Source organism: Hyla sarda, chromosome 3 (assembly GCF_029499605.1).
Source record: "Hyla sarda isolate aHylSar1 chromosome 3, aHylSar1.hap1, whole genome shotgun sequence".
Classification (NCBI taxonomy): Eukaryota; Metazoa; Chordata; class Amphibia; order Anura; family Hylidae; genus Hyla; species Hyla sarda.
Window position 1 is genome coordinate 166,273,165 of NC_079191.1, and position 26,411 is coordinate 166,299,575.

At 40.5% G+C, this 26,411-nt stretch overlaps 1 protein-coding gene across 2 annotated transcripts in view; it reads right to left on the reverse strand.

Moving 5' to 3' along the window:
* Positions 1–3,406: 3,406 nt before the first annotated feature.
* The window catches only part of IL1RAP (interleukin 1 receptor accessory protein), a 263,454-nt gene continuing 240,449 nt past the window's right edge, over positions 3,407–26,411 (reverse strand). Inside the window, exon 11 of one of the 2 annotated variants that reach the window (XM_056565429.1) lies at positions 3,407–5,299. In XM_056565429.1, coding sequence (XP_056421404.1) covers positions 4,575–5,299 — 725 coding nt within the window. In that variant the 3' untranslated portion in view covers positions 3,407–4,574. Of the gene's footprint in view, positions 5,300–24,382; positions 26,074–26,411 lie in introns of those variants that run through there. The other variant, XM_056565430.1, reaches the window with a different exon arrangement.

Here is a 26,411-nt window from a genome sequence, read left to right on the forward strand (position 1 = left end):
ATCACAGCTCAGCTTATACTTTACCAGAACTCATTAGCTGACAAGTGATTGGTTGCTGTGGGAAAATCACTCAATTTTTTCTCTCACACAGTTTGATAAATCTGGACCCATATGTCGGTTTCTTGTATCCATCTAATTTTTTTCTTTGGAATAGGACAGGGAATGGATCTTTTGTCTGGCATGCCTGAATATAACTATGGAAAAACAAATAAATTGTGTTATTCTTCCTAGTGTTCATTGGTGTTCTTTGAATTATTGTGTCATGCACAGTCCTTCAATACAGTCTACCAGTTTGCGCTGCTTTCTAGGAAAAATCTGCATTGTAAAATAAAAAAAAGTTTAAAATGTCTCCTACATATCTATAATTGTTTTATGATGGACATAAAGTATAAAAAAAATATATAGATGTGAAGGACAAAAAAAATAAATTAAAATGCACTGAACTCTACTACTAGCCCAAACCACAGCTGTATCCACTAAACACAAAGCTAGATTCCCACTTGAGCAGAAAATGACCTAAATGGAAATATATCCCTATGTATTAAAATATATCAATAAATAAATGTAATATTTAAATAAGAAAAACTCATAACATTTTCATACCCACATATAAAAAGGATGAGTTCACTTTAGGTTTTTGTCTTGTTTCACTGTTTTCTTTTCCTTACAGTACAGTAAATTTTGCTGTATACAAAAATGCAGTAACTTTTGCTATTATGTACAGCAAAAAAAAAACTCCAAAACATATATGTTGGAAATCCTTTTTTTCTTTTGCTTTTTTTTTACAATATAAGGCAATGGAAACATATTCCGTTGTATGGCATACAGCAGCAACCATTTTTAGTATTTAAAAAAAAAATGTTTTACCTTTCAAAAGTGTAAAATGTATACGTTAAACAGAAACAAAAATGCTCCCTAACAAGCATTTCTGCATCTTCGACTCCTATAGAGACACATGAAGGAACCTTTCGGCCACCGCTTTGTGCGGTGGTTGACAGTAATCTGTGCATGGTGCAGAGGTCGCTCTGTGCATGGGGACAGCCGGGGTGCTGGGCAAGTATTGTGCACAATAGGAAGTGGATGATATATTACAGCTACTTACATTACAGATACAATTAAGAAAATGTAACTATAGTCATGTTTATCAGCCCCATAATGATTCATAGTATAATTTATGTGAACTTTGACCCTTAACTGTAATATTGTATAAACAAAAGCTAATATTTTACTTCAGTGTGTTATGCCATTAGACAAAACTATCATCGCTAAATCATTGCGATCATATGTAATTGCTTATTTACATGTTAATTGCATGATATATGACATGAAGCTATGGCACATTAATCTTTATTTGCTGGAATGGGAAATAAAATGATAATGTCTCTTTACTGTTCTATCGGTTGAGCTTTAATTTTCTTTTTCTTCCTGATATAAAGATAATGTAAGTTTGCAGTTATTGTACACATAATTACAATTTATAATTATCAAAGGCTATTATGTAGTAATAAAATCTATTAATGCTTGAAGCCTTATGCATCAATATAGCTGAATGTTTCATACTCCATTTTGCTTAGTTGATGAAAAAAGTGTCATCATGATCTAAATAAACTATTATTAATGTTCTTTACAAACCAGGAAAATGTACAGAACTTCCAAGCTAGACAAAGACCAACTGAGATATTTAAAGAATTAAAATTGTTTCAGATAGACCTTACAAGCAGGTAGGCTGTGTTTTCACGTGTTTTGAAACAGCTGCTAAAATGGTGTTTTGTTTCGTTTTTTTCTTCAATTGCACAAATTGCTATGAGAATTTTTCTGGTGTATAAATGACCAGAGACAGAGGAATTTATTAAGATTTTACACTTTGAAAGTAAGTATTGGATTACTTATGCAGTTCAATGTAATATAAATGTATTGCACTGAACCCTCAATTTGGTGCTCTACTTGCACAGCCTGCCTGTAGCAGGCTGAAATAGTAGAGATAACATGGCAGACATGAGGGTCTTTAAAAGGCTACCAGCTGTCTTGGTAGCCAATCGATACCCCATGGCTTTGTTAAGGGGTTGCTGAATGGAGTTATGATTGTGTGGGTAACTGTCAGGCAACCTGACTGGCATCAGCGTGATTGCTGATGCCAATCAGTGATGGAAAGTGTTGGCTGCTGATAACAGCTGGCACTCACCATGTTTGAAGCGAGTTTAGCCCCAGTTGTTTGAAGCAAGCTCAGCTCCAGCTGTTGCCAAAGGGTTAACCTTTTTAAGGCAGCACTGCATTTCTTCCTAGGTTAGACAGGTTACATGTAATAGTGAGTTTACCTCGACCTATTGTATTGTGAATACAGAAAAAATGTTTTGATTGATAAATGTTTGATTAATATATATATATATATATATATATATATATATATATATATATATACCTTAACATAATTTAACATGCAAATACAAAACCACAAAAGAGCAGCACAAAAAAAAATGATGAAGACCAGCTGGAACAAAAATGTAAGAATAACCCTTGGGTGAACCAAATCACCACATGGACCAAACATCAACAGAAAGCCGGCAGCTGGCAGGCACTGATGCATTGCCCAATGATAAATATTTGCAGACAGATCATTACACAAGAATATTAAGACTCCTTATTAGTGCTTGGAAGATATTGTTAGTCAATGGAGTTATTCACACAGCAGTATATGACCATATTTCTATTCACAGCCCACAAAAAATGTAGTATTCTTTTCAGAAGATGAGTTACCGCTATATTCTCCTCGGAGATTCCAGTGAAAGTTAAAAAATGTAATTCATAATTAAAAAAAATCCTATTTTACATTCAAATAGCTTTTGTGTTTAATCTATATCTGCAATCTGGAAGAAAGGATAAGACAATACAGAATAGAGAAAATGCACTGAACATTAAAGCTACATGGAATTTTTCCAGATATGTATAAAAAGTTGGGTTTCCTCCATACCTTATTCTATTCTGGAATTCACCATCTAAACTTTTAAAGTCAACCTGAGAACCCACCTCTTCATCTCCTGATCGTGTTGCTCTCGGGCTGCAGAGATTGCCCAGGACTTCATGCCAACTGTCCGGCACGCAGGTGCAGATAATTGTTAGTGTGGGGGACAGGATATAAGGACAAGATATGAGGACGGGATATGAGAACGAGATATGAGGACGGGATATGAAATCAGCATATGAGAATGAAATATGAGGATGGGATAGGAGGTGAGGATATGATGGGTGCAGAGATATAGGGGGAGATTTATCAATGGATGTAGACTGCTTTTTCCTGTCTAAATTTGTCGCACAGAAAGTCGCAGTCTCAATATGTACGCCTTTTTTGCGACTTTTGCTTTAGAGGATTTTTAGAACATGATGCATGTCTATTTTAGACAGAAAAATTGCATTGGTGCTGAATTTATCAAAAGCGACTTTTCAGCGAAAAGTCGCATCGGCTGAAAGTACGCCGACATGTCAGACCATGCTGGAGCAGGTTTAAATACAGTCTAAAGCATAGATCCCAAAGTCCGTGTGCAGAATTTATCAAGAGCCGTGCGCCTTTTGATAAATTAGGCACACAATAGACAAGACTAACGCTCTGTAGTTTGGCCTAATAATGTCTCAGAAGAGAAAGGGAGGACTGATGACAGAGCAAAGAAAATGACGAACCACCAAACTTCTGAACATAGTGGAGTGAGATCTGAGCTCACAAAATTGTTGTTTTACAAACAAACTAGTATATTATATATACAGTATATTCTCTGTATAATTTCATGAATATGTTCCAAAATGTATTGGTTGGGGACTTCATAATAATATGTATATTTTATAGTATACCATTTGCCAACTCAATAAAATAAGCAAAAAAAAATTTCCACTGTAACCACTCAAGCATTCATACATAATAAGTGACATTTTAAAAGAGGCTAAATAAGATGGACTCTTACTAAACTCATGGACAGAATGTTTTGTATTAACAAAAATGTGTAATCATTGAATTCAACATCCAAAGACATCAGTCAGCCATAGTGCCTGCTACATTTACTCATTTTGTTGACAGATTGTTATATCTAAGTTGATAAGATGCCATAGAAGTCAATTTATTTCCTTTACAAATGCCTGTTACAGATTGGCAAGTGCATGTAGATTTATTTATCATGTTATTATATCTTACATTAGATTGGATTGCTGTAGAGGAAGAGAGAGAAGACTTTCCAGCTTGATGGCAGAAAAGATTAACTGAATCCTTGCATAATGACGCATGGAGAAAACAAGTCCACAGTTGTCCATTGTTTGGCTAAGAAACAATAAATTATAGTCAAAATACCCAAACTGGAAAAGCATAATATTTAAAATGATGGCACTTGAACTTGTGTCATCACGGTACGTTGTTTTAATGATCTGATGTCTATTGTTATAGAACCAGTGGAGGATTCTACTATATGTTCATTAGTCCATCCTCCCTTCAGATATTTGGAACCTTTCAGATGCGTCCATGTTTTAGACCTTAAGCAGTCCTGCAGAGAAATTGCTGTAAAACAACAACTCTTTTCTGTAGCACATGTTGTATATTAAAGGACATAGAAATCACTGTTATTATTGGATAAATCTGTGTACTGCTGTAGACTGAAGGTAGCTACAGGGGCTGGTGCTGGGGCCTGCTGGACTGTACCATTTTGAACCCAACGAGTTTTATTTCCATATGTAACGGGCTTGCATAAATGTGTCTCCCATTTAGGTTTTGCTCCTGCTCTGCATTTACTTCTCAGTCTGTTATCACTATCACAATAAGTCACACAACACTGACAGGCCTTTCCACCCTTGGGCCCATTTTTAACTTTCACTGTGCCTACAGGCAAATTTCTGTCAATGCTATTGGTTTTAGAAGGCTGTGTAGTGGATGTTTCTTTTAAGCGTCTCTTCTTCTTCTGAATCTGGTCAAGACTGATATCTGACTGGGAAGAACAGCTCTCATTCCAGCTTGATCTTGTGTTTAGGCTCCGCAAGGGCAGTGCCAATCTTAAGGCCTTCCAGAACCTGGAGCTGCTGCGTCTAGAACATTCCCCTTCCCAGCGTACAAAGGGCACATTTTCTTTGAGCTTAGAAATGGTGGAATGTGTTCCATGGAGTGGCTTATATTCCACAATGATAAGACTGGTGCATACAGCATTATGACACACAATACCAAGTTTCAGCTCCAGCATACTAATGCTTTTATCTGTCAAGTAATCGGGACTCAACACAACAATCATTCTTCGGCTTCTCTGAATAAATTCAAACACGGCTTCCACTGTATCTAGAAAGAGGGAGCATGGCAGGGGAAATGGAATGGAAGAGAGATTACAAAGAGAAAGCGTTAGAGACAGTTCTAAAAAAGTGATGGTCGTTTACAGCATAAAAATATATCAGAATTTCACTTTATTGGAGGCTTTAAACAACTGTATCACAGACTTGCCCACTCTTTGGAAAATATCTGATATTTACTCTTTAACAGAGCCATACACATTCAATAGCTTTCTGCCAAATGTTTATTCTGGTGGCAGTGAATGTTCTTTCCTGATCCCTTCATACACAGAAATGCACAGCCAAGTGTCCATGGGGGAGATTTATCAAAACACGTCCAGAGGAAAAGTTCCTGAGTTGCCCATAACAACCAATTAGATCTCTTCTTTCATTTTTCAGAGGCCTTTTCAGAAATGAAAGAAGTGATCTGATTGGTTGCTATGGGCAACTCAGCAAATTTTCTTCTAGACAGGTTTTGATAAATCTTCCCCCATATGTGTTCTGAAAAGGAGAGATGAGGTGTAAGCTTCTAACAGTTTCCTCTGGTGGTGGCTTATTTCTCAAAGAACAAAATGATCCATCAGCTGAAAGCCAACATGCCTGATTCTTCTCTCATTCAATCTCATTTGAAGACTCAGGAGAGCCTCATACATATTCGATGATGTGGAGAGTGTAAAAGGATGTTTTTTTTTTAGAGCGCTACTGTGTCTCGACGGGAGTTAAATGAAGTAGAGATAGAGCCAGCACTTATGGAGGACTAATGTTTATTCCGGCCAGGACTACAAAAGATTGTAATTGTGGACCTGAGGAAGGCGTGAGTGTGCGCCGAAACGCGTTGTCCTGTTTTATTTGTGACTTCTTTTTTGAAAAAAAGTTAGTCCTGCATGAGTGCTGGCTCTATCTCTATTTCATTTAATTCATTTAACTCCCGCCAAGACACAGTAGCGCTCTCAAAAAAACAACATCCTTTTACACTCTCCACACCATCTCCATTGTCCGTCTCCCTCGGGAACACGGGAAAAAAGGGGTGAGAGCAGCAGACTGTTGTATTCCTATCCTTGTTAACCCTTGACCACACGACAGAGGCCCTACTGAACTTTTTATACAACTCAAGGTCAGTGCGTCACCCTGGGTGCTGGTGGCGGGTATCTCTATATATTTTTTTTATCCTAGAAATACTACACCAGGGAGCGCCCCGTTGTTTTTTCTCCTCCTTTTTCCCTCATACATATTTGACACTCTTCTGGTCCCGCCGAAATTGTCAGATTTGGCTGACTTTTTCTGTTGTGTGTGAATGCCTTTACAAACACTACACTGACATCTTAACTGTTGCTGAGATTTCACAGAATTTATAATCTCAGGATCAAAAATTATGAAGCATCGCTGTCTCTAGATGGGTGTCTTGGATATGTCTGGTATCCCAAGTCATAACTGTTCTATTCCTTCAGGCGAGCTAACTTTCATACTTCTTCCCAGAGACTATAACCTAAGGACTCCATATGAGCTGGCTCTTTGGAAGGAAAATCAGTTCCTTAAAGGGGTACTCCATGAGAACCTTTTTTCTTTTAAATCAACTGGTGGCAGAAAGTTAAACATATTTGTAAATTACTTCTATTAAAAAATCTTAATCCTTCCAGTACTTATTAGCTTCTGAATGCTACAGAGGAAATTCCTTTCTTTTTGCAACACTAATGACATCATGAGCACAGTGCTCTCTGCTGACATCTCTGTCCATTTTAGCAACCATGCATAGCAGATGTATACTAAAGGCAGTTAGCACTGCTGCCTTGCAGTGCTGGGGACTTGGGTTCAAATCCCACTAAGGACAACAATAAATAAAGCGTTATTATTATTATTATAATAACGTCAGCAGAGAGAACTGTGCTTGTGATGTCATCACCGAGAGCATTCCAAAAAGAAAAGAATTTCGTCTGTAGTATTTAGCAGCTAATAAGTAAATAAGTACAGGAAGGATTAAGACTTTTTAATAGAAGTAATTTACAAATATGTTTAACTTTCTGCCACCAGTTGATTTAAAAGAAAAAAGGTTTTCACCGGAGTACCCCTTTAAGAAAGGCAGTCTAGTGCTTTTAAGAGTTACCGCTCTACTACAAAATATAGGGAGTAATTTCATTTTGTGTATATATCTAACCATTCATAGCCATCATAATTTACTTTATGAAGTTATATAAAGGCAATTTAGAAAACCTTTTTGTTCTGATAGTTGCAGCGCTGGGGATAGAGGAAAGTAAGTGTGCATTCTTTTATTGTGTTAATGCATAGTAGAGCTCTGCAAGGGACTGTTTTCTTAGTCCTGCTCCCCCTCTCTAGCTAAATTTTGACCACTACTGCCCACTCCCGCAATGTGTGACCAATCCCTCCCACTTCCGAAACATGTGCCCAATCCCTCCTGTAACAACTTTAGAGATAGCAAAGAATTAACACAAAGGTTAGGGCTGCACCAAATGTTTAAAATAACAAGCCGAGTGCTGGGAGGAAGTGATATAATTTGATGGTGATGATCACAGCGGGGTCTGCTGCACAGAAGGGAAGACAAATGCGGTTTGTGGAAGAGTGCGCGATCAGCAGGACCTGCAGTATATTGTGCTCCCACAACATACTATATCGTCTACACCTGCAACAATTTTATTGGGTCCCGCGGGACCTGTGGTATCCCAATTCCATTGCAAATCCCTAGCACATAGCAAGCTTTTACATTTCCTCAGAAAACCCCTTTTAAAGCAACATGAGGAAACATTTAGTTACTCTTTTATCCGGAGTTCATATTATTTTAAAGAAAAGGTCATATTTGTTTTATATCAAACTACAGTTTATCATCTCTGCAACATATATTATCACAATTATCTCTCCTGCCATAATGGCTTGCTGCAATGTATGAACCAGAATCAGTCTGGACCCGTGGCTGTATAGACAATGGCCTAAGCATTAAATCTGTACAGGTTTCTTTTCTATGGGTGTAAACACTAATGTTTCCTTTCTCTGAAAGCAAATAAAACATACATAAATGTGTTCATTGTACAGTAATGGGTTTCATCACCATAATACTCTTTCAATAACTGAGATAATCAGAACCAAATATTATAATCTTATAGCTAGGATCATTTTTTATTTTTATTTGCCCCAGCACTAGAATGTTTTATCCGTTCATTCAGTATTAACAAAAAAAATCTGGCTAAACATAAAAAAAAGTGAAGCTGAAGAAATAAACCTAAGGACATCACAGTTTACAAGGCCAAACATTTCCATTTTTAAGAAACTGGTTCAGCTCAAATGTAGAAGAGGTAAATTGTCTGGAGACCTTTATAAAAGAAAAAAGAAGTAGTGGTAAAGGACCTAATGACATGTAAAACAAAATAGGTAGGATACACATTTTTATGTGATTTTGGGTTCTTTTACATAGGAAAAACTAGAAGATCATAGTATGAATAGTTTATTGAGCATCTTAGAACGCAAGAAGGGTGCTCAGGGGGTAATCGAGCACATGAAGACCGCACATAATAATAATGAATGTTGTATTGTTGTAAGAGTCTCTCAGTTTAACTCCATTACATACAGGGATTGATGGGCATAAATTTCTGCTTTAAAAACAAACAAAAAAAAAATGAATATTACATATGAACGAATTTGGGACCGTATGGTCTAACTGACTGGAGCAATCTGAGCATGATTTCTTAAGCCGTGGGAGATGGGAATAAAACATTTTATTCTGATAATCACATACCTCTGTACATTGTTAGTGTTACTTTTACCTTTACTTCATATTTTTATAATGAAGAATCTTTAACTTGCTATTGAACAATAACGTTTTGTATACAAGGAATGAGAATTAGACGTGACATAGGAAGCCACAACGAAGTGCATTTGCACAAAACGGTATTTAAGATTGAACTGCCAAATAAAGAAGAGTTCTAACCCACTGGTGAGTGCCACATTGTTACGCCGAGCGCTCCGGGTCCCCGTTCCTCCCCGGAGCGCTCGCCTCATCTTCGTTGTTGCAGCGCCCCGGTCAGATCCACTGACCGGGTGCGCTGCGGTCCCGCCTTCAGCCGGGATGCGATTCGCGATGCGGATAGCGCCCGCTCGCGATGCGCACCCCGGCCCCCGTACCTGACTCGCTCTCCCTCGGTCCTGTCCCGGCGCGCGTGGCCCCGCTCCCTAGGGCGCGCGCGCGCCGGGTCTCTGCGATTTAAAGGGCCAGTGCACCAATGATGGTGCCTGGCCCAATCTTCCCAATTAGCTTAATTGGCTCCCACCTGTGCACTTCCCTATATCACCTCACTTCCCTTGCACTCCCTTGCCGGATCTTGTTGCACTTGTGCCTAGTGAAAGCGTTCCCTTGTCTGTTCCTAGTCCGTGTTCCTGACCTCCTGCCGTTGCCCCTGACTACGATCCTTGCCGCCTGCCCCCGACCTTCTGCTACGTCCGACCTTGCTTCTGCCTACTCCCTTGTACCGCGCCTATCTTCAGCATCTTCAGCAGCCAGAGAGGTGAGCCGTTGCTAGTGGATACGACCTGGTCACTACCGCCGCAGCAAGACCATCCCGCTTTGCGGCGGGCTCTGGTGAAAACCTGTAGTGGCTTAGAACCGGTCCACTAGCGCGGTCCTCGCCATCCCTCTCTGGCACAGAGGATCCACTACCTGCCAGCCGGCATCGTGACAGTAGATCCGGCCATGGATCCCGCTGAAGTTCCTCTGCCAGTTGTCGCTGACCTCACCACGGTGGCCGCCCAGCAAGCCCGACAGATCGCCCTTCTAACCCGTCAGCTGTCGGAAATGTCCACCATTTCGCACCAACTTCAGTCGCAACTTCTCCAGCAATCTTCTCCTCCGCCAGCTCCTGCACCTCCTCCGCAGCGAGTGGCCACTCCTAGCCTCCGCCTGTCCTTGCCGGACAAATTTAATGGGGACTCTAAGTATTGCCGTGGCTTTCTTTCGCAATGTTCCCAGCACTTGGAGATGATGTCGGACCAGTTTCCTACTGAAAGGTCTAAGGTGGCTTTCGTGTTCTGCCTTCTGTCTGGAAAAGCCCTGTCATGGGCCGCACCGCTCTGGGACCGCAATGACCCCGTCACTGCCTCTGTACACTCCTTCTTCTCGGAAATTCGAAGTGTCTTTGAGGAACCTGCCCGAGCTTCTTCAGCCGAGATTGCCCTGCTGAACCTGGCCCAGGGTGTTTCTTCCGTTGGCGAGTACGCCATTCAGTTCCGTGCTCTTGCTTACGAGTTGTCCTGGAATAGTGAGATTCTCTGCGCGACCTTTAAAAAAGGCCTATCCAGCAACATTAAAGATGTTCTGGCCGCACGAGAGACTCCTGCTGACCTACATGAACTCATTCATCTAGCCACTCGCATTGACATGCGTTCTTCCGGATGGCGTCTGGAGCTCCGCCTGGATATGGACTTTGTTCGCACGAAGCGTTTTTTCTCTCCGGCTCCTCTCTCCTCTGGTCCTCTGCAATCTGTTCCTGTGCTTCCCGCCGCGGAGGCTATGCAAGTTGACCGGTCTTGCTTGACACCTCAAGAGAGGACACGACGCCGCATGGAGAATCTTTGCCTGTACTATGCCGGTACCGAACACTTCCTGAAGGATTGTCCTATCCGTCCTCCCCGCCTGGAAAGACGTACGCTGACTCCGCACAAAGGTGACACAGTTCTTGATGTCAACTCTGCTTCTCCACGTCTTACTGTGCCTGTGCGGATATCTGCCTCTACCTTCTCCTTCTCTACTATGCTCTTCTTGGATTCCGGATCTGCAGGAAAATTTTTTTTGGCCTCTCTCATCAACAGGTTCTACGTTCCTGTGACCAGTCTCGCCAGACCCCTCTACATCTATTGTTTTTACAATAAAAGATTGGACTGTCTCGTACGTTTCCACACAGAACCCCTCCTAATTTGCATCGGACCTCATCACGGAAAAATTGAGTTTTTTTTCCTCAGGTTCTTTGGCCCCAAGAAGAGGGGGAGACCCAAGGGGGGGGGTACTGTTACGCCGAGCGCTCCGGGTCCCCGTTCCTCCCCGGAGCGCTCGCCTCATCTTCGTTGTTGCAGCGCCCCGGTCAGATCCACTGACCGGGTGCGCTGCGGTCCCGCCTTCAGCCGGGATGCGATTCGCGATGCGGATAGCGCCCGCTCGCGATGCGCACCCCGGCCCCCGTACCTGACTCGCTCTCCCTCGGTCCTGTCCCGGCGCGCGCGGCCCCGCTCCCTAGGGCGCGCGCGCGCCGGGTCTCTGCGATTTAAAGGGCCAGTGCACCAATGATGGTGCCTGGCCCAATCTTCCCAATTAGCTTAATTGGCTCCCACCTGTGCACTTCCCTATATCACCTCACTTCCCTTGCACTCCCTTGCCGGATCTTGTTGCACTTGTGCCTAGTGAAAGCGTTCCCTTGTCTGTTCCTAGTCCGTGTTCCTGACCTCCTGCCGTTGCCCCTGACTACGATCCTTGCCGCCTGCCCCCGACCTTCTGCTACGTCCGACCTTGCTTCTGCCTACTCCCTTGTACCGCGCCTATCTTCAGCATCTTCAGCAGCCAGAGAGGTGAGCCGTTGCTAGTGGATACGACCTGGTCACTACCGCCGCAGCAAGACCATCCCGCTTTGCGGCGGGCTCTGGTGAAAACCTGTAGTGGCTTAGAACCGGTCCACTAGCGCGGTCCTCGCCATCCCTCTCTGGCACAGAGGATCCACTACCTGCCAGCCGGCATCGTGACACACATTCATACTTTTTTGTCTATGTTATGGATTTTTCATAGGAAACTACTCTAATCAATACATATAAAAAACTAATGCACCTATGAATAATAATTTACAGTTTAAATCTATATCTAATGAAAACATTGAGTAACTTTGTGCATACGCTGCTTTAGTTCTCCTAAACTAATCCTCAGCTACAGCCTGTATTAGAGCTTAGAAGTTCTTTCCCAAATGTGCCGGCTTTATAGCTAAAATCTATCATAATTTGTTGCTGGCTCAATGCCTGCACAGATAAGAAATACAGTCTTTACAGTCATCTTTAAAATATTACTTTTAACATAAATATCTTAACATAAAAACAATAAAATATAATTTAAAGGTTAACACTTTAATTCAGTAAAGTGGCCCTCATGTGCCCCCAGAAAAAGATATATTCCTATACAGTAGTACAAATGCCCTCCCTCCACAGGCTCCTGTATGCTGAGTGCTCTTCCCAACTGTAATGTAAAGAACTCATTCTTTATTTTCTCATCTGTTTGGGGTTACATCTTGGCACACTCTAGCTAAATGTTATGTGCTACCCTCTGAGGCTCCACAGTAGGTAAGGTTGGCCAACAGTGCTTTAAAGAAGTTAGTGTGTGTACTATTATTACACAGAAAGTCATAATAGCTGTTTTACTCAATTTGCAGAGTTTCTAGTATAAAAATACACATTTCATCATGTTATGTTTTGCTATGTCTATTGCAGTGTTGCTGCTTATTCATACTACTGGGGGCAGTCTCTGAACAGGATCAGTCTCCTTCCACCTCTGGCAGCTAACAATATATATACCCTTCCTAATTCAACAGCAGAAGGCGACTTCTCAGCTATACTGGTATGGTACTGAAAATTGTATTGTGCCAAGAAAAAAAAAGAGCTATTTCTAGCAGCTAGGTTGCAGTCAGCAACAGTTTACTAAGTTAAGAACTGCCTATGGAGAGAATCACTGAGCAAGTGCATTTACAACCTTGATATACATTTTAACCCCTTCAGGACCAAGCCCATTTTGGCCTTAAGGACCAGAGCGTTTTTTGCACATCTGACCACTGTCACTTTAAACATTAATAACTCTGGAATGCTTTTAGTTATCATTCTGATTCCGAGATTGTTTTTTCGTGACATATTCTACTTTAACATGGTGGTAAATTTTTGTGGTAACTTGCATCCTTTCCTTGTGAAAAATCCTAAAATTTGATGAAAAATTAGAAAATTTTGCATTTTTCTAACTTTGAAGCTCTCTGCTTGTAAGGAAAATGCATATTACAAATAAAAAAAATTTTTATTCACATATACAATATGTCTACTTTATGTCTGCATCATAAAAGTGACGAGTTTTTACTTTTGGAAGACACCAGAGGGCTTCAAAGTTCAGCAGCAATTTTCCAATTTTTCACAAAATTTTCAAACTCACTATTTTTCAGGGACCAGTTCAGGTTTGAAGTGGATTTGAAGGGTCTTCTTAATAGAAATACCCCACAAAAGACCCCATTATAAAAACTGCACCCCCCAAAGTATTCAAAATGACATTCAGTCATCATTTTAACCCTTTAGGTGTTTCACAGGAATAGAAGCAAAGTGAAGGAGAAAATTCACAATCTTCATTTTTTACACTCGCATGTTCTTGTAGACCCAATTTTTAAATTTTTACAAGGGGTAAAAGGAGAAAATGTATACTTATATTTGTAGCCCAATTTCTCTCGAGTAAGCACATACCTCATATGTCTATGTAAAGTGTTCGGCGGGCGCAGTAGAGGGCTCAGAAGGGAAAGAGCGATAAGGGGATTTTGGAGAGTACGTTTTTCTGAAATGGTTTTTGGGGGTATGTTGCATTTAGGAAGCCCTTATGGTGCCAGAACAGCAAAAAACCCTCACATGGCATACCATTTTGGAAACTAGACCCCTTGAGGTACGTAACAAGGAATAAAGTGAGCCTTAATACCCCACAGGTGTTTCACGACTTTTGCATATGTAAAAAAAAAATCTTTTTTTTCACTAAAATGTGTGTTTCCCCCCAAATTTCACATTTTTCCAAGGGTTAATAGCAGGAAATACCCCCCAATATTTGTAACCCCTTCTCTTCTGAGTATGGAGGTACCCCATAAGTTGACCTGAAGTGCACTATGGGTGAACTACAATGCTCAGAAGAGAAGGAGTCATATTTGGCTTTTTGAGAGCAAATTTTGCTCGGGGGGCATGTCGCATTTAGGAAGCCCCTATGGTGCCAGAACAGCAAAAAATACCCACATGGCATACCATTTGGGAAACTAGACCCCTTGAGGAATGTAATAAGGAATAAAGTGAGCCTTATTACCCCACAGGTGTTTCATGACTTTTGCATATGTAAAAAAATAAAATAAAATGTCCACTAAAATGTGTGTTTCCCCCCTAATTTCACCTTTTTGCAAGGGTTAATAGCAGAAAATACTCCCCAAAATTTGTAACCCCATCTCTTCTGAGTATGGAGGTACCCCATAAGTTGACCTGAAGTGCACTATGGGCGAACTACAATGCTCAGAAGAGAAGGAGTCATATTTGGCTTTTTGAGAGCAAATTTTGCTCGGGGAGCATGTCGCATTTAGGAAGCCCCTAAGGTGCCAGAACAGCAAAAAAAACACACATGGCATACCATTTTGGAAACTAGACCCCTTGAGGAACGTAACAAGGGGTACAGTGAGCATTTGCCCCCCACTGGTGTCTGACAGATCTTTGGAACAGTGGGCTGTACAAGTTTTCATTTTCATGGACCACTGTTCCAAAGATCCGTCAGACACCTGTGGGGGGTAAATTCTCACTGCACCCCTCATTACATTCGGTGAGGGGTGTCGTTTCCGAAATGGGGTCACATGTGGGGTTTTGTTTTTTTTGCGTTTGTCAAAACCGCTGTAACAATCAGCCACCCCTGTGCAAATCACCTCAAATGTACATGGTGCGCTCTCCCTTCTGGGCCTTGTTGTGCGCCCCCAGAGCACTTTGCCCTCACATATGGGGTATCTCTGTAGTCGGGAGAAATTGCGTTACAAATTTTGGGGGGCTTTTTTCCCTTTTACCTCTTGTGAAAATGTAAATTATAGGGCAACATCAGCATGTTAGTGTAAAAAATAAAAAAATTTTACACTAACATTCTGGTGTAGACCCCAACATTTCCTTTTCATGAAGGGTTAAAGAAGAAAAAGCCCCCCAAACCTTGTAACGCAATTTCTCCCGAGTACGGCGATACCCCATATGTCGCCCTAAACTGTTGCCCTGAAATACGACAGGGCTCCAAAGTGAGAGCGCCATGTGCATTTGAGGCCTAAATTAGGGATTTGCATAGGGGTGGACATAGGGGTATTCTACGCCAGTGATTCCCAAACAGGGTGCCTCCAGCTGTTGCAAAACTCCCAGCATGCCTGAACAGTCAACGGCTGTCCGACAATACTGGGAGTTGTTGTTTTTTAACAGCTGGAGGCTCTGCTTTGGAAACAGTGGTGTACCGGACGTTCTTATTGGGGGAGGGGGGCTGTGTAAGGGTATGTGTATATGTAGTGTTTTTAACTTTTTATTTTATTTTGTGGTAGTGTAGTGTTTTTAGGGTACAGTCACATGGGCGGGGGATTACAGCGAGTTTCCCAGCGCAAAATTTGCTGCATCTCAAGATGCGAGAAACCCACTGTAAAAGCCTCGCCCATGTGAATGTACCCTGTACATTCATGGGGGTGGCGGGGCGGTGGGGGGGGGGGGGGGGGGCTTGCATCAGCTGTTGCAAAACCACAACTCCCAGCATGCATGGTCTGTTAGTGCATGCTGGGAGTCATAGTTTTGCAACAGCTGGAGGCACACAGGTTAGGAAACACTGAGTTAGAAACAATGTTTCCCAACCAGTGTGTCTCCAGCTGTTGCAAAACTACAACTCCCAGCATGCCCAGACAGCTGAAGGGCATGCTGGGAGTTGTAGTACGGCAACATCTGAAGGGCCAGATGTTGCTGAACTAAAACTCCCAGCATGCCTGGACAGTCAGTGCATGCTGGGAGTTGTAGTTTTGCAACAGCTGGAAGAGCACAGATTGGAGACCATTATACAATGGTCTCCAAACTGAGGTCCTCCAGATGTTGCAAAACTACAACTCCCAGCATGCCCAGACAGCCAAAGGCTGTCTAGGCATGCTGGGAGTTGTAGTTTTCAGACTCCTAGAAGCAGCAGTGAAGATCTTCACTGCTGCCTCTGAGGACCACATACTTACCCGTCGCTGCTCGTCCACGTGGCCGGTCCCGCGCTGCTCCTCGGTCCCGCCGCTGGATCAGGTAAGTCCGCCGGTCCCCACGTGTTCCCCCCGAATGCCACAGGTCCCTGCGAGCCCCTGCAGTCTTCGTCCCCCGTTCTGCCCGACTTCCAGGGGCGGGCAGTGCGGGGGATCTGAACTTTCACCCCAGATCACTGTGATTGGTCCACAGGGACCAATCACAGTGATCGCTGACCAGGACCATCAATTGATGGTCCTGGGGGTGAAGCAGAAGTTGTCCCCTGCTGGAAACAGCGGGACTTCTGCCAGTTAACCCGTGCGATGCTGCGCATCGTCGGGTTAACTGCATGTCATTTATAAACGCCGGGATGCGCGAACGCACTGCACAACCCGGCGTTTATATATGACATTCTGCGGGAAGGGGTTAAACATGATAGGTCCTCATACAGATGTCATGAATTTTCACTGGAAAATGTTTTAATAGCATGCAAATGGCAAATATTATTCATTTGTTATAGTCTATACAATAAGTATTGATTTTTATTGGCGGGACAACCCCTTCTAAAACATTAAGAATTGTTAACTTTATACTGAAAAAAATATTAGTACTAAAATGAAAAAGGAATTGCCATGGAACAGCAAAGCAGTCCTTCAAGTCTAAGTTTTTGTAAATTGATTAATCTTAGCTATCAAGTGTATATGAGCACATAATAGGCACGTATTCACGTTCATCCATATATTACGTGACATTATGTTAATCCTGCAGCTTTGATATTAATATTCATAACTGGAATGGCTACATTCCCTAATAAAAGTAAGCAAATAAGGGCTTTATATATAGCTAAAACTACAAAAACATGACCATAAAGTTTAATTTGATAAAAAAAAAAAAAAATGAAAGTCTGACACAGGTGGGCAAAGGTAGAAATCTAAGGATTGCAAAATCATAAAAAGTTCTTTTCAGTTTTATACGGAATACAGTAATACAAATCTATACCTAAAAGACATAAACAAGGAAAAAATGAATAGTAAACTCTAGAACTTAATTCAGTAAATACTTTTGAGTCAGACCTATTAATGAATGAATGTGATATTGAACCTCATGAATATTCCAGGGAAATTTTAAAACCCCACTGCAAATATCTGACAGATCCCCGGTGCCAGGCACTAGGAAATTGGATTGCATGATCCACTACTTGAAAGCTGTCATGGTGACATGTTGTGGACAGGCCGGTACACTGTGCTATGGCTAATGGCCTATAAAAGATCTATAAAAGAAGGATTTCCTTTGGGTGAACATATGGAATATATAATTTTACATTGTAACGCTAATAAAGTGTAAGGCAGGGACATCATCAATCTTATTCATTGCCTCTTTCTGCCTAATTGTTTCTCTTTCACAGAATATTGATGTGAATATGCATATTCAATAATGTCTGCCAAATGGGACTGGTTTGTTCGGAGTATTCCTGAGTTAATTCTGCTTCATTGTACTCTAATCTCCAATCTTGATTTAAATTCATTGTGGCACCCGCTGCGGTGCATAAGATAACATATTCTCCTGACATTCTTCTTAAACAGAAATTGATTCTTTATGATTAGACGAATGTGAAAAAAAAATTGTCTTGCTGAGTTCTGCGGTTAAATTGCGGCTTCCCAAACAGCTTGCAGAACGCGAGGAGGATCCCTACCTGCCTCTTCGCTGTCCGATCTCCGAATGACTGAACTGTGCCTGAGATCCAGGCAGAAGCAGTCAAGTGGCAGAAACACTGATCAATGCTATGCAATGGCATAGTATTGATCAGTATGAAAGATCAATGTAATGTATGTTATAGCCCCCTATGGGGCTATAACATTGCAAAAAAAAGTGTAAAAAAAAGGTAATAAATGTGATTTAACCCCTTCCCTATTAAAAGCTTGAATCACCCAACTTTTCCCATTTAAAAAATGAGAATGTGTACATAAAAATAAACATATGTGGTATCGCACATTTATAAATGTCCGAACTATAAAGATATATTGTTAATTAAACCGCACGGTCAATCATTTTTTTCTGGTTTTGCTGTAGATTTAGTGTTGAAGTTATTAATGGTATTACAAAGTAAAAGTGAAAGTGTTATGAATTTTAGAAGGTGAAGAGGAAGAAACTAAAGTGCAAAAATGAAAAATTGCCAATGAGGGAGGGGGTTAAAGAAGCTCTCCAACAAGAAAACTACTAATTTCCACTGTGACATCCAGAAAATGTTTGTGCTTCTATTTCCTGACTATTAGACTGATGGTGCAAGCTTCACTTTAGTTTTTTTTTTTTTTTTTTTGTTCAAAATACCACCTCTCTCCCGATACAGTATACTCATTGGGAAATCTACCTAAACATTTATTACTATTTTGGTTGTAGAAAGGATAATTTTTGTTTCCTCTAGTAGTTTTGTGATCATCCCACATCAATATGTATAAATACAGAATCACACCCCCCTCTTCATCCACCCATACCCTTTCCCCTCACCCATCTTCTCACCTTCTTGGTTGAACTTGATGGACATGTCTTTTTTTTATAACCATACTAACTATAGCTATGTTGTTTTGGCCAACAATTCAGCAAATATTTTATGCAAATACACACTGAAAACATATGATAAACCTGGGGCTTTTCATATTTTACATGTTTAACACTAAAATAAAGTGAATTTAATTATACTTTTTTAACAGAAATAAAGTACGGTATGTCAATATAACATAGAGATCTGAGTTCATTACACCTATTAAGCACAAAAAAGAATAACAAGTAACCTAATTTAAGTTAGGATTTCATTGAAGCACCTTTGGCAGTAATTACAGATTTAAGTCAGTGTCAGTAGGCCAACCGCACATGCAGAATCGGCAATTTGTCCCGTTTCTTATTAGCAAACCTATCCACTATTTTACCAATTATGTAACTTAGACTGACTGTTCTTTACAGTTATAATTTGGGAATGTCCAGAGAGAATGATGTCATAAACTGGCAGGAATAGATACATATGCAATTATATTTAATAAGTAAATAGTCTCCAAAAGACATATTAAGATCACTTTGTAGAGATTTTCTTTCATTTGTACTTCAGGATCATGTGTGTGGGTGAAGTGTGTATGAGACCAATGTAAGAACTTTTTTTAACATAAAATACAATATGAGGCCATGTTCACATCTGAAAATAAAAAAAAACATCTGAAAATAAAACGTGGCTATTTTTTTTTTTTTTACTGTGTTAACATGGCCTAAGACAGTGATGTCATAGTGTCATACAATGTGATGAAGACTACTTAAAGAAAGAAAACACAAAAATGAGGAAAAAACATAAAAGGCATGTATTTATTATGAAAATGCATTGTATAACAAAAGGCACAGACAGACAATTGATAAAATAAAAACATGGATAATAATGATATGAGGGTGATGCTAAAGACAATACATTTACATTTAGTCTTATGTTGTTTGTAAAGATAATGAACTCTCATTTTACACATTTTACATACAGAGGCAGCAAATGTCTCCATTATGGCCACCAAAATGAAGTACCTGACTAAACTGCACTAAGAGTGTGAGACTTCACTGTATAGACTTTCCTAAATCTTCATGGCTTCACTTTTAGCTCTGACCTTCATCATCAGGCTTTCCTAACTTTCTGAATTATTTTATGTTAGTTTACAGGACCATGCAATGCAATTCTTTTATACCATGTGGATTCTTCCTCATTACATTCAATATAAAAATAGGTGACACAAGCTTACTGTAAACAAAACCATCACAGGATGATGGCATACATCTGTTAAAGAAGCACTCCAGACTATTTTCTTGCTCATTTGTTTCATTTCAGCTAAGCTGTCTCCTTACATTTAATTTCTGCATCTGGGTGATGTGACCATCGGTCTAACAACCAGAAATTTGTAGACAGGAGGTCAGTCTTGTAGCAATGCTCATTTCCGATAATTTGCCCATGTAGCAAGGCCGGCATTCAGCTCAATTATCTGCTGACTGCATTTTTTGTGCAGCCATTTCATTGTTATCAGCCACACATAGCCCAGTGTAAATGGATGATATGTAGCTGACATGATGAAGTTAAAGGCCTGAACAAATGATCCAGCAATCTTAAGAAACCAGGAAAGTAGTGATAGTAGGTGAGTCTATACACTGATAAGCTGCAGAGTTACACACCTCTCCTAATCACACTGGCTGTCTTTTCCTTGTGCAGATTCTCTTATGTGTCCTATGTGATTGAGCATGCTATCTGCTCTCTCTGAAGAGTAAGAGTTAAAGGAGATGTCCGATGCAGACTTTTTCTATTCCGTCCTGCCCGAGCTGCAAAGAAAGACAAAACAAACTTGCACTTAGCTCCATATGTTCTCCCGGAGCTCCACAACAGCAGATCGGTCGGCCAGTCGGCGATGTCCCGCCTCGGCCGGTGATAGGCTGAAGCTCCGTGTGACGTACCAGGCTAAAGGGAGTAGGAAGTAAACAGCCCGGCCAACTGATCAGCTGTCGCGGAGCTCCGGGAGAACAAATGGAGGTAAGTGAAAGTTTGTTTTGTCTATTTTTGCAGCCCGGGCAGGACGGAATAGAAAAAGTCTGCGCCGGACAGCTCCTTTAAAGTTACAGGGAGAAAGGAAGAGAGGCTGCAGCTCTATCACATATGATACTCTGTAGTGTAAGGCTGGGGCCTATGAGGTGTATTCTTAGGTGACTTTTCACATCTATAATAGCACATATACTAGTAAAATATTGATGAATGCCCCTCTATATCCCCAGATTTTATACCACGTATCTATTTCCTGGACTGTTTTTTTAATACTACGGTACAGTAATACAGAAAATATATCAGATATCTATCAAAATGCATAATATTAAAATAAACACTATGGTAAAAAAGTACTGCAATATATAACCCCTTAAGGACGCAAGGTTTTTCCATTTTTGCATTTTCCTTTTTTCCTCATTACCTTCTAAAAATCATAATGCTTTCAATTTTGCACCTAAAATTCCATATGGTGGCTTATTTTTTGTGCCACCAATTCTACTTTGCAGTGACATTAGTCATTTTACCAGAAAATTCACGGCAAAATGGAAAAAAAAATCATTGTGCAACAAAATTGAAGAAAAAATGACATTTTGTAACTTTTGGTGGCTTCCGTTTCTACATAGTAAAAATTACACCTTATCTTTATTCTGTAGGTCTATACAGTTAAAATGATACCCTACTTATATAGGTTTGATTTTCAGATACCTCTGAAAAAAATCATAACTACATGCAGGAAAATTTATACGTAAAAAATTGTCATCTCCTGACCCCTATAACTTTTTTTTTTCCGTATACGGGCCGGAATGAGGGCTAATTTCTTGCGCAGTGATCTGAAGTTTTTATCGATACAATTTTTTGTATTGATCTGACTATTTGATCGTTTTTTTAATTAATTATTTTAATGATATAAAAATGTACCAAAAATACGCTATTTTGGACCTTTGGAATTTTTTTGCGCATACGCCATTGACCGTGCGGTTTAATTAATGATATATTTTTATAATTCAGACATCTCCACATGCGGAAATACCACATATGTTTATTTTTATTTACACTTTTTTTATTTTTAAATGGGAAAAGGGGGGTGATTCAAACTTTTATTAGGGAAGTGGCAAAATGACCTTTATTAATTTTATTTTTCACTTTTTTTTGGAGTGTTATAACTCCCATAGGGGGCTATAACACTGCATACACTGATCTTTTACACTGATCCCTGCAAAGCCATAGCTTTGCATTGATCAGTCTTATAGGCGATTGATTGTCAAGCCCGGATCTCAGGCTTGGAGCAATCAATCGCCGATCGGACGTGACTGAGGCAGGTAAGGGGACCTCCGCTCACGTCCTAGTTGTTCGGGACATAGCGATTTTATCATGATGGTCCCGATCAGCCCGACTGAGCTGCCGGGAAGCTTTCACTTTTATTTTAGATGCGGCGATCAACTTTGATTGCTGCTTCTAAAGGGTTAATAGCGTGCGGCATGACGATGGTGCCGCACGCTATTAGCCCAGGGTCCCGGCTATCATTAGCCAATGGGACCAACCCGGTATGATGCATTATCACGGTGAGACCCCGCGTTATATACAGGGATAGGGCACAGGGCATACAGGTACGCCCTGCGTCCTTGAGCGGTTAAAGCTGGAAAAAAAAAACGTAGTAGTTTTGGTAATCCAAACCAAGAAAAAATGTAAACATATGGGCTTTACATTGTAGCAGCAATATAGTTTCATTTAGACTTTTAAACCATGTCTATTAGATCTATTATAAAAGTCAGGTTGATCATGGGCCTCACCTGCTAAAACAAGCACGAGGTTTAAGTCACGAACTGTTACGGACATTCTTTGATCACTTATGACATGTCCTTTTTGTTGAGAGGATATATGACTAGAGTATGTTTTAAAATAATTTCCACTGTTTTCTTAAGTATCCTTGGTTTTCAAAGTTATGGTTATAAGAAAAATTTGAAAGAAACTAGAGATAAACTTATTTTTCACTGATGACCAATTTGATCACTAGGCTTATCTTTTGCTTATGGAGCTTTTGAGCTTTCCTCAGCTTTTCATCTAATTATAAAGTAAATATATCACCTCTATTAACTAGCTGAGTACCCGCCGTTGCCCGGATTTACCTTCCTAATCCCTGTTGAGGAGAAAATCAACAAAGGAGGAAGCTTTTGACTTCATATCCCATCCTCACTTATTGTTGTCATAAACCAATCCCATATCCTGTCCTCATATCTCAACCTCATATCCCGTCCTCATATCTCGACCTCATGTCCCGTCCTGATATCCCGACCTAATGTCCCGTCCTCATAGCCCGACCTCATGTCCCGAACTAATGTCCCATCCTCATATCCCGACCTCCTATCCCGTCCTCATATCCTGTCGTTATATTCCGACCTCATATCCCGTCCTCATATGCTGTCCTCATATTCTGTCCTCATATCCCATCCTCATATGCTGTTCTCATATCCCGTCCTTATGTCCCATCCTCATATCCTGTCCTCAGGTGGGACTGATTTGTGATGAAGATATTGTAAGCTGAAAATAGAAGGGGACGTGGCTTTGTGGGACTGGGCGTGATTTGCAAGCCAGACCAATGCACAAAAAGGGTAGATAATAAAAAGGGTGTGTCTTAAACAGTGGACGTGTCTTTGTGAGATGGGGTGTGGCTTGCAAACCAGACTGACACATTCATCAGGAGATGCAGAGCAGAGCTTGCAGAGTAAGATACTGGAAGTCCCCTATACTTGCATGAGACTTGAAACAAAAACCCATCTTTTATATAAAGGTGTAGGTAAAGGGTTAATTTAACTATCATATATTTTTATTTGACATATAAGTAATATGTGTACCAGGTATTATTGAAATATCTCCAGCCGCACGGAAGTTATGTGGGAACATACATTTCCCATAGATTTGCATGGGACTTTAAACAAAAACCCAGACCCTCACAAATGGTGGTAGTTAAGGGTAAATTAACCATCCCATATTTTAAGTGGACATAGAAGTAAGATGTGACCAAGTATTATCGAAATATCTCCAGCCGTTTGGAAGTTATGCAGTAACATATATTTCCCATGGACTTTTATGGGACTATAAACAAAACCCTCACCCTGGCAAATGGTGGTGAGCAAGGGTTAAATAACCTATCCTATGTGTGCCAAGTTTCATGTTAATATTGGTGGATAGAGAGTAAACAGTAATACTTCAGGATAAAAGTTACAAAAATATCCCAAAAATCTTTAAATGAAGTTTAACATAAAATCTTGATTTAAACAACAGGCAACAACATTGCCTGTAATACTACTTGGTAGCTACAACAAAACTTTTCAGCTTACAATTTTAATAAAAACATAATTTTTAAAGAACAGGAGTTCCACTTGGAACAGCTTTTTAGTTGCGGTACCATATGTATACCACATCCTAGTCCTGTGGGATAACAGGTAACAACTGGTAAGAGCGGCTCATGTGGTGCCTATATAAGCTTTATCCACATCTTCCCATCATATGCTACAGGACTAAATGGGCTGATGGAACTCTAGGCAATACATAAGATATTTCCGGACAAACAAGTTTGAAGTTGTTCCAATACCAAATATTATGTTACATTTTATATGCTGTATTCCGCAAATGTACTACAGCTCTGTACACAGCATGTACATCCAAGTTAAAATTCACGTTCACAGTGACCCTAACAATCACATTTCAGTATTTCACAGATTCTAGATACAATTTCATAGACAACTGACTTGTCAGTATATTTTTTACAGAAGGAAACAAAATACCATTGCAAACCCATAGAACCACATTAAAGCAATCTGAGGCCTGGATGTTGTATATTAAAACAGAATCATTGTCCAGATTTACGGTTCACCACAGACTGTAAATATTTAGAGAATATTGCTTTATTCCCTATATGTTGATTCTATTTTTGCTTGGTAAGAACATGCTAACATGCTAAGAAACCATTGCTAGAACATGCTATTACTTTAAGATCTTGGAGGTCTGTCACCTGTGACCCCTTCCAATCTTGAGAATAAAGGAAATGCAGTGCTGGCATAGTGCTGTGATGCGCTATTTTGTAAACTATTGTAAACTTCTTGTAAACTATAACGCAGCCTTATACAAATTAAAGGGGCCAAGTGCAATTTCCTGCATACTTTGCAGGAAAACTTTAGAAGAGGATCAACCACTGATCATAAAAGATGGTAATAGCACTTTAATCATTTTATTTATGTTAGCTTTTTTAGGACCTTGGGGAAGTGGAAACATTCCCATGTCTGGTCTCAAGCAAGTCCCTCACTAACATTTCTATACAAAGAAAATCTATATTCAATAAGCTCTCTCTTTTTCTAAAGCTTAGGCACTTATAGATTTGAGCCTTTGTTACTGAAATAATTACCTTATTTTACCTGTTTGGGCTGTATACCTGTTAAAGGAGTACTCCGCCCCTAGACATCTTATCCCCTAGCCAAAGGACAGGCATAAGATATCTGATCACGGAGGTTCCGCTGCTGGGGACCCCCGCGATCACCCTGCTGCACCAAGCTATAGTTTAGAGTGTCGGGTGCAGCGCTGGAGGCTCGTGACGTCCCAGTCGCGCCCCACTCAAGATGTCAAAGCCACACCCCCCTTCAATGCAATTCTATGGGAGGGGGCGTAACTTGCATTGTTCGCTTCGTACACTGGATGATTGGGGTGCCGCAGTCATGATCACGGGGGTCCCAATCGGCGGGACCCCCACAATCAGACATCTTATCCTTTGGATAGGAGATAAGATGTCTAGGGGCGGAGTACCCCTTTAAGATTGCTAAAATTTCAGATTTGCCAAACAAGTGTTTGTTTGGCTTTAGGGCTTCCACAATACCATTCATGACTTTAAACAGTTACATTCTTGCTACACTCCAGATTCTGGGGGACCATATGGAAACTACCACTATTTTTAGTTGATGAGGTTTTCTTCACAGGCAGTGCTACATGTAGCTGTTTCCAAAATCGACCACCAGGATATTTCGATTTTTCTCCTTTCCACTTGATAACACTGAGCACTGACTGTGCTAGTTTTAGTTCCTTCACTTTCTCTCTATTCTTAATAGGCTTATATTGAACTAAGACAAGTTGTATGTTGCCCTGAGAAGCCATGTTTTCCAAGCCAGCTTTCAACTCCAAGAGGGCCTGTGTGCCTTGGTGGACATAACTGGGGCTAATGACAACAAGCAGACGTCGGCTTTTCTTAATGAAGCTCAGTGTTTCGTCTGTAACAACTGGAAAAAGAAAGGTGACATGTTAAAGAAATGAAAGGCTTTATATTGAAGCTTGCTGCGCATCAGGGATCACACTGAATTTCTCATACAGAATTCCCAGGTGGGGATCTAAAGGCTTCAGTTTGTGAAGAATCTGTACCATAAAGATTCAATTTGTTTACATTAGTTTTAAGAGTCACGATGAAGAAACAGCAGAAAAAGAGAAGATGATCAGTGAAGTTAAAAAGCAAATAATTTGAACTTAATGGAGATTAAGAAGCACTTTGCTGTAGTTTGCTCAGTTATTTTCAATTCTCCTGCGCCACAACACAGCCACTTTATAGTCTAGACAGTTTCCT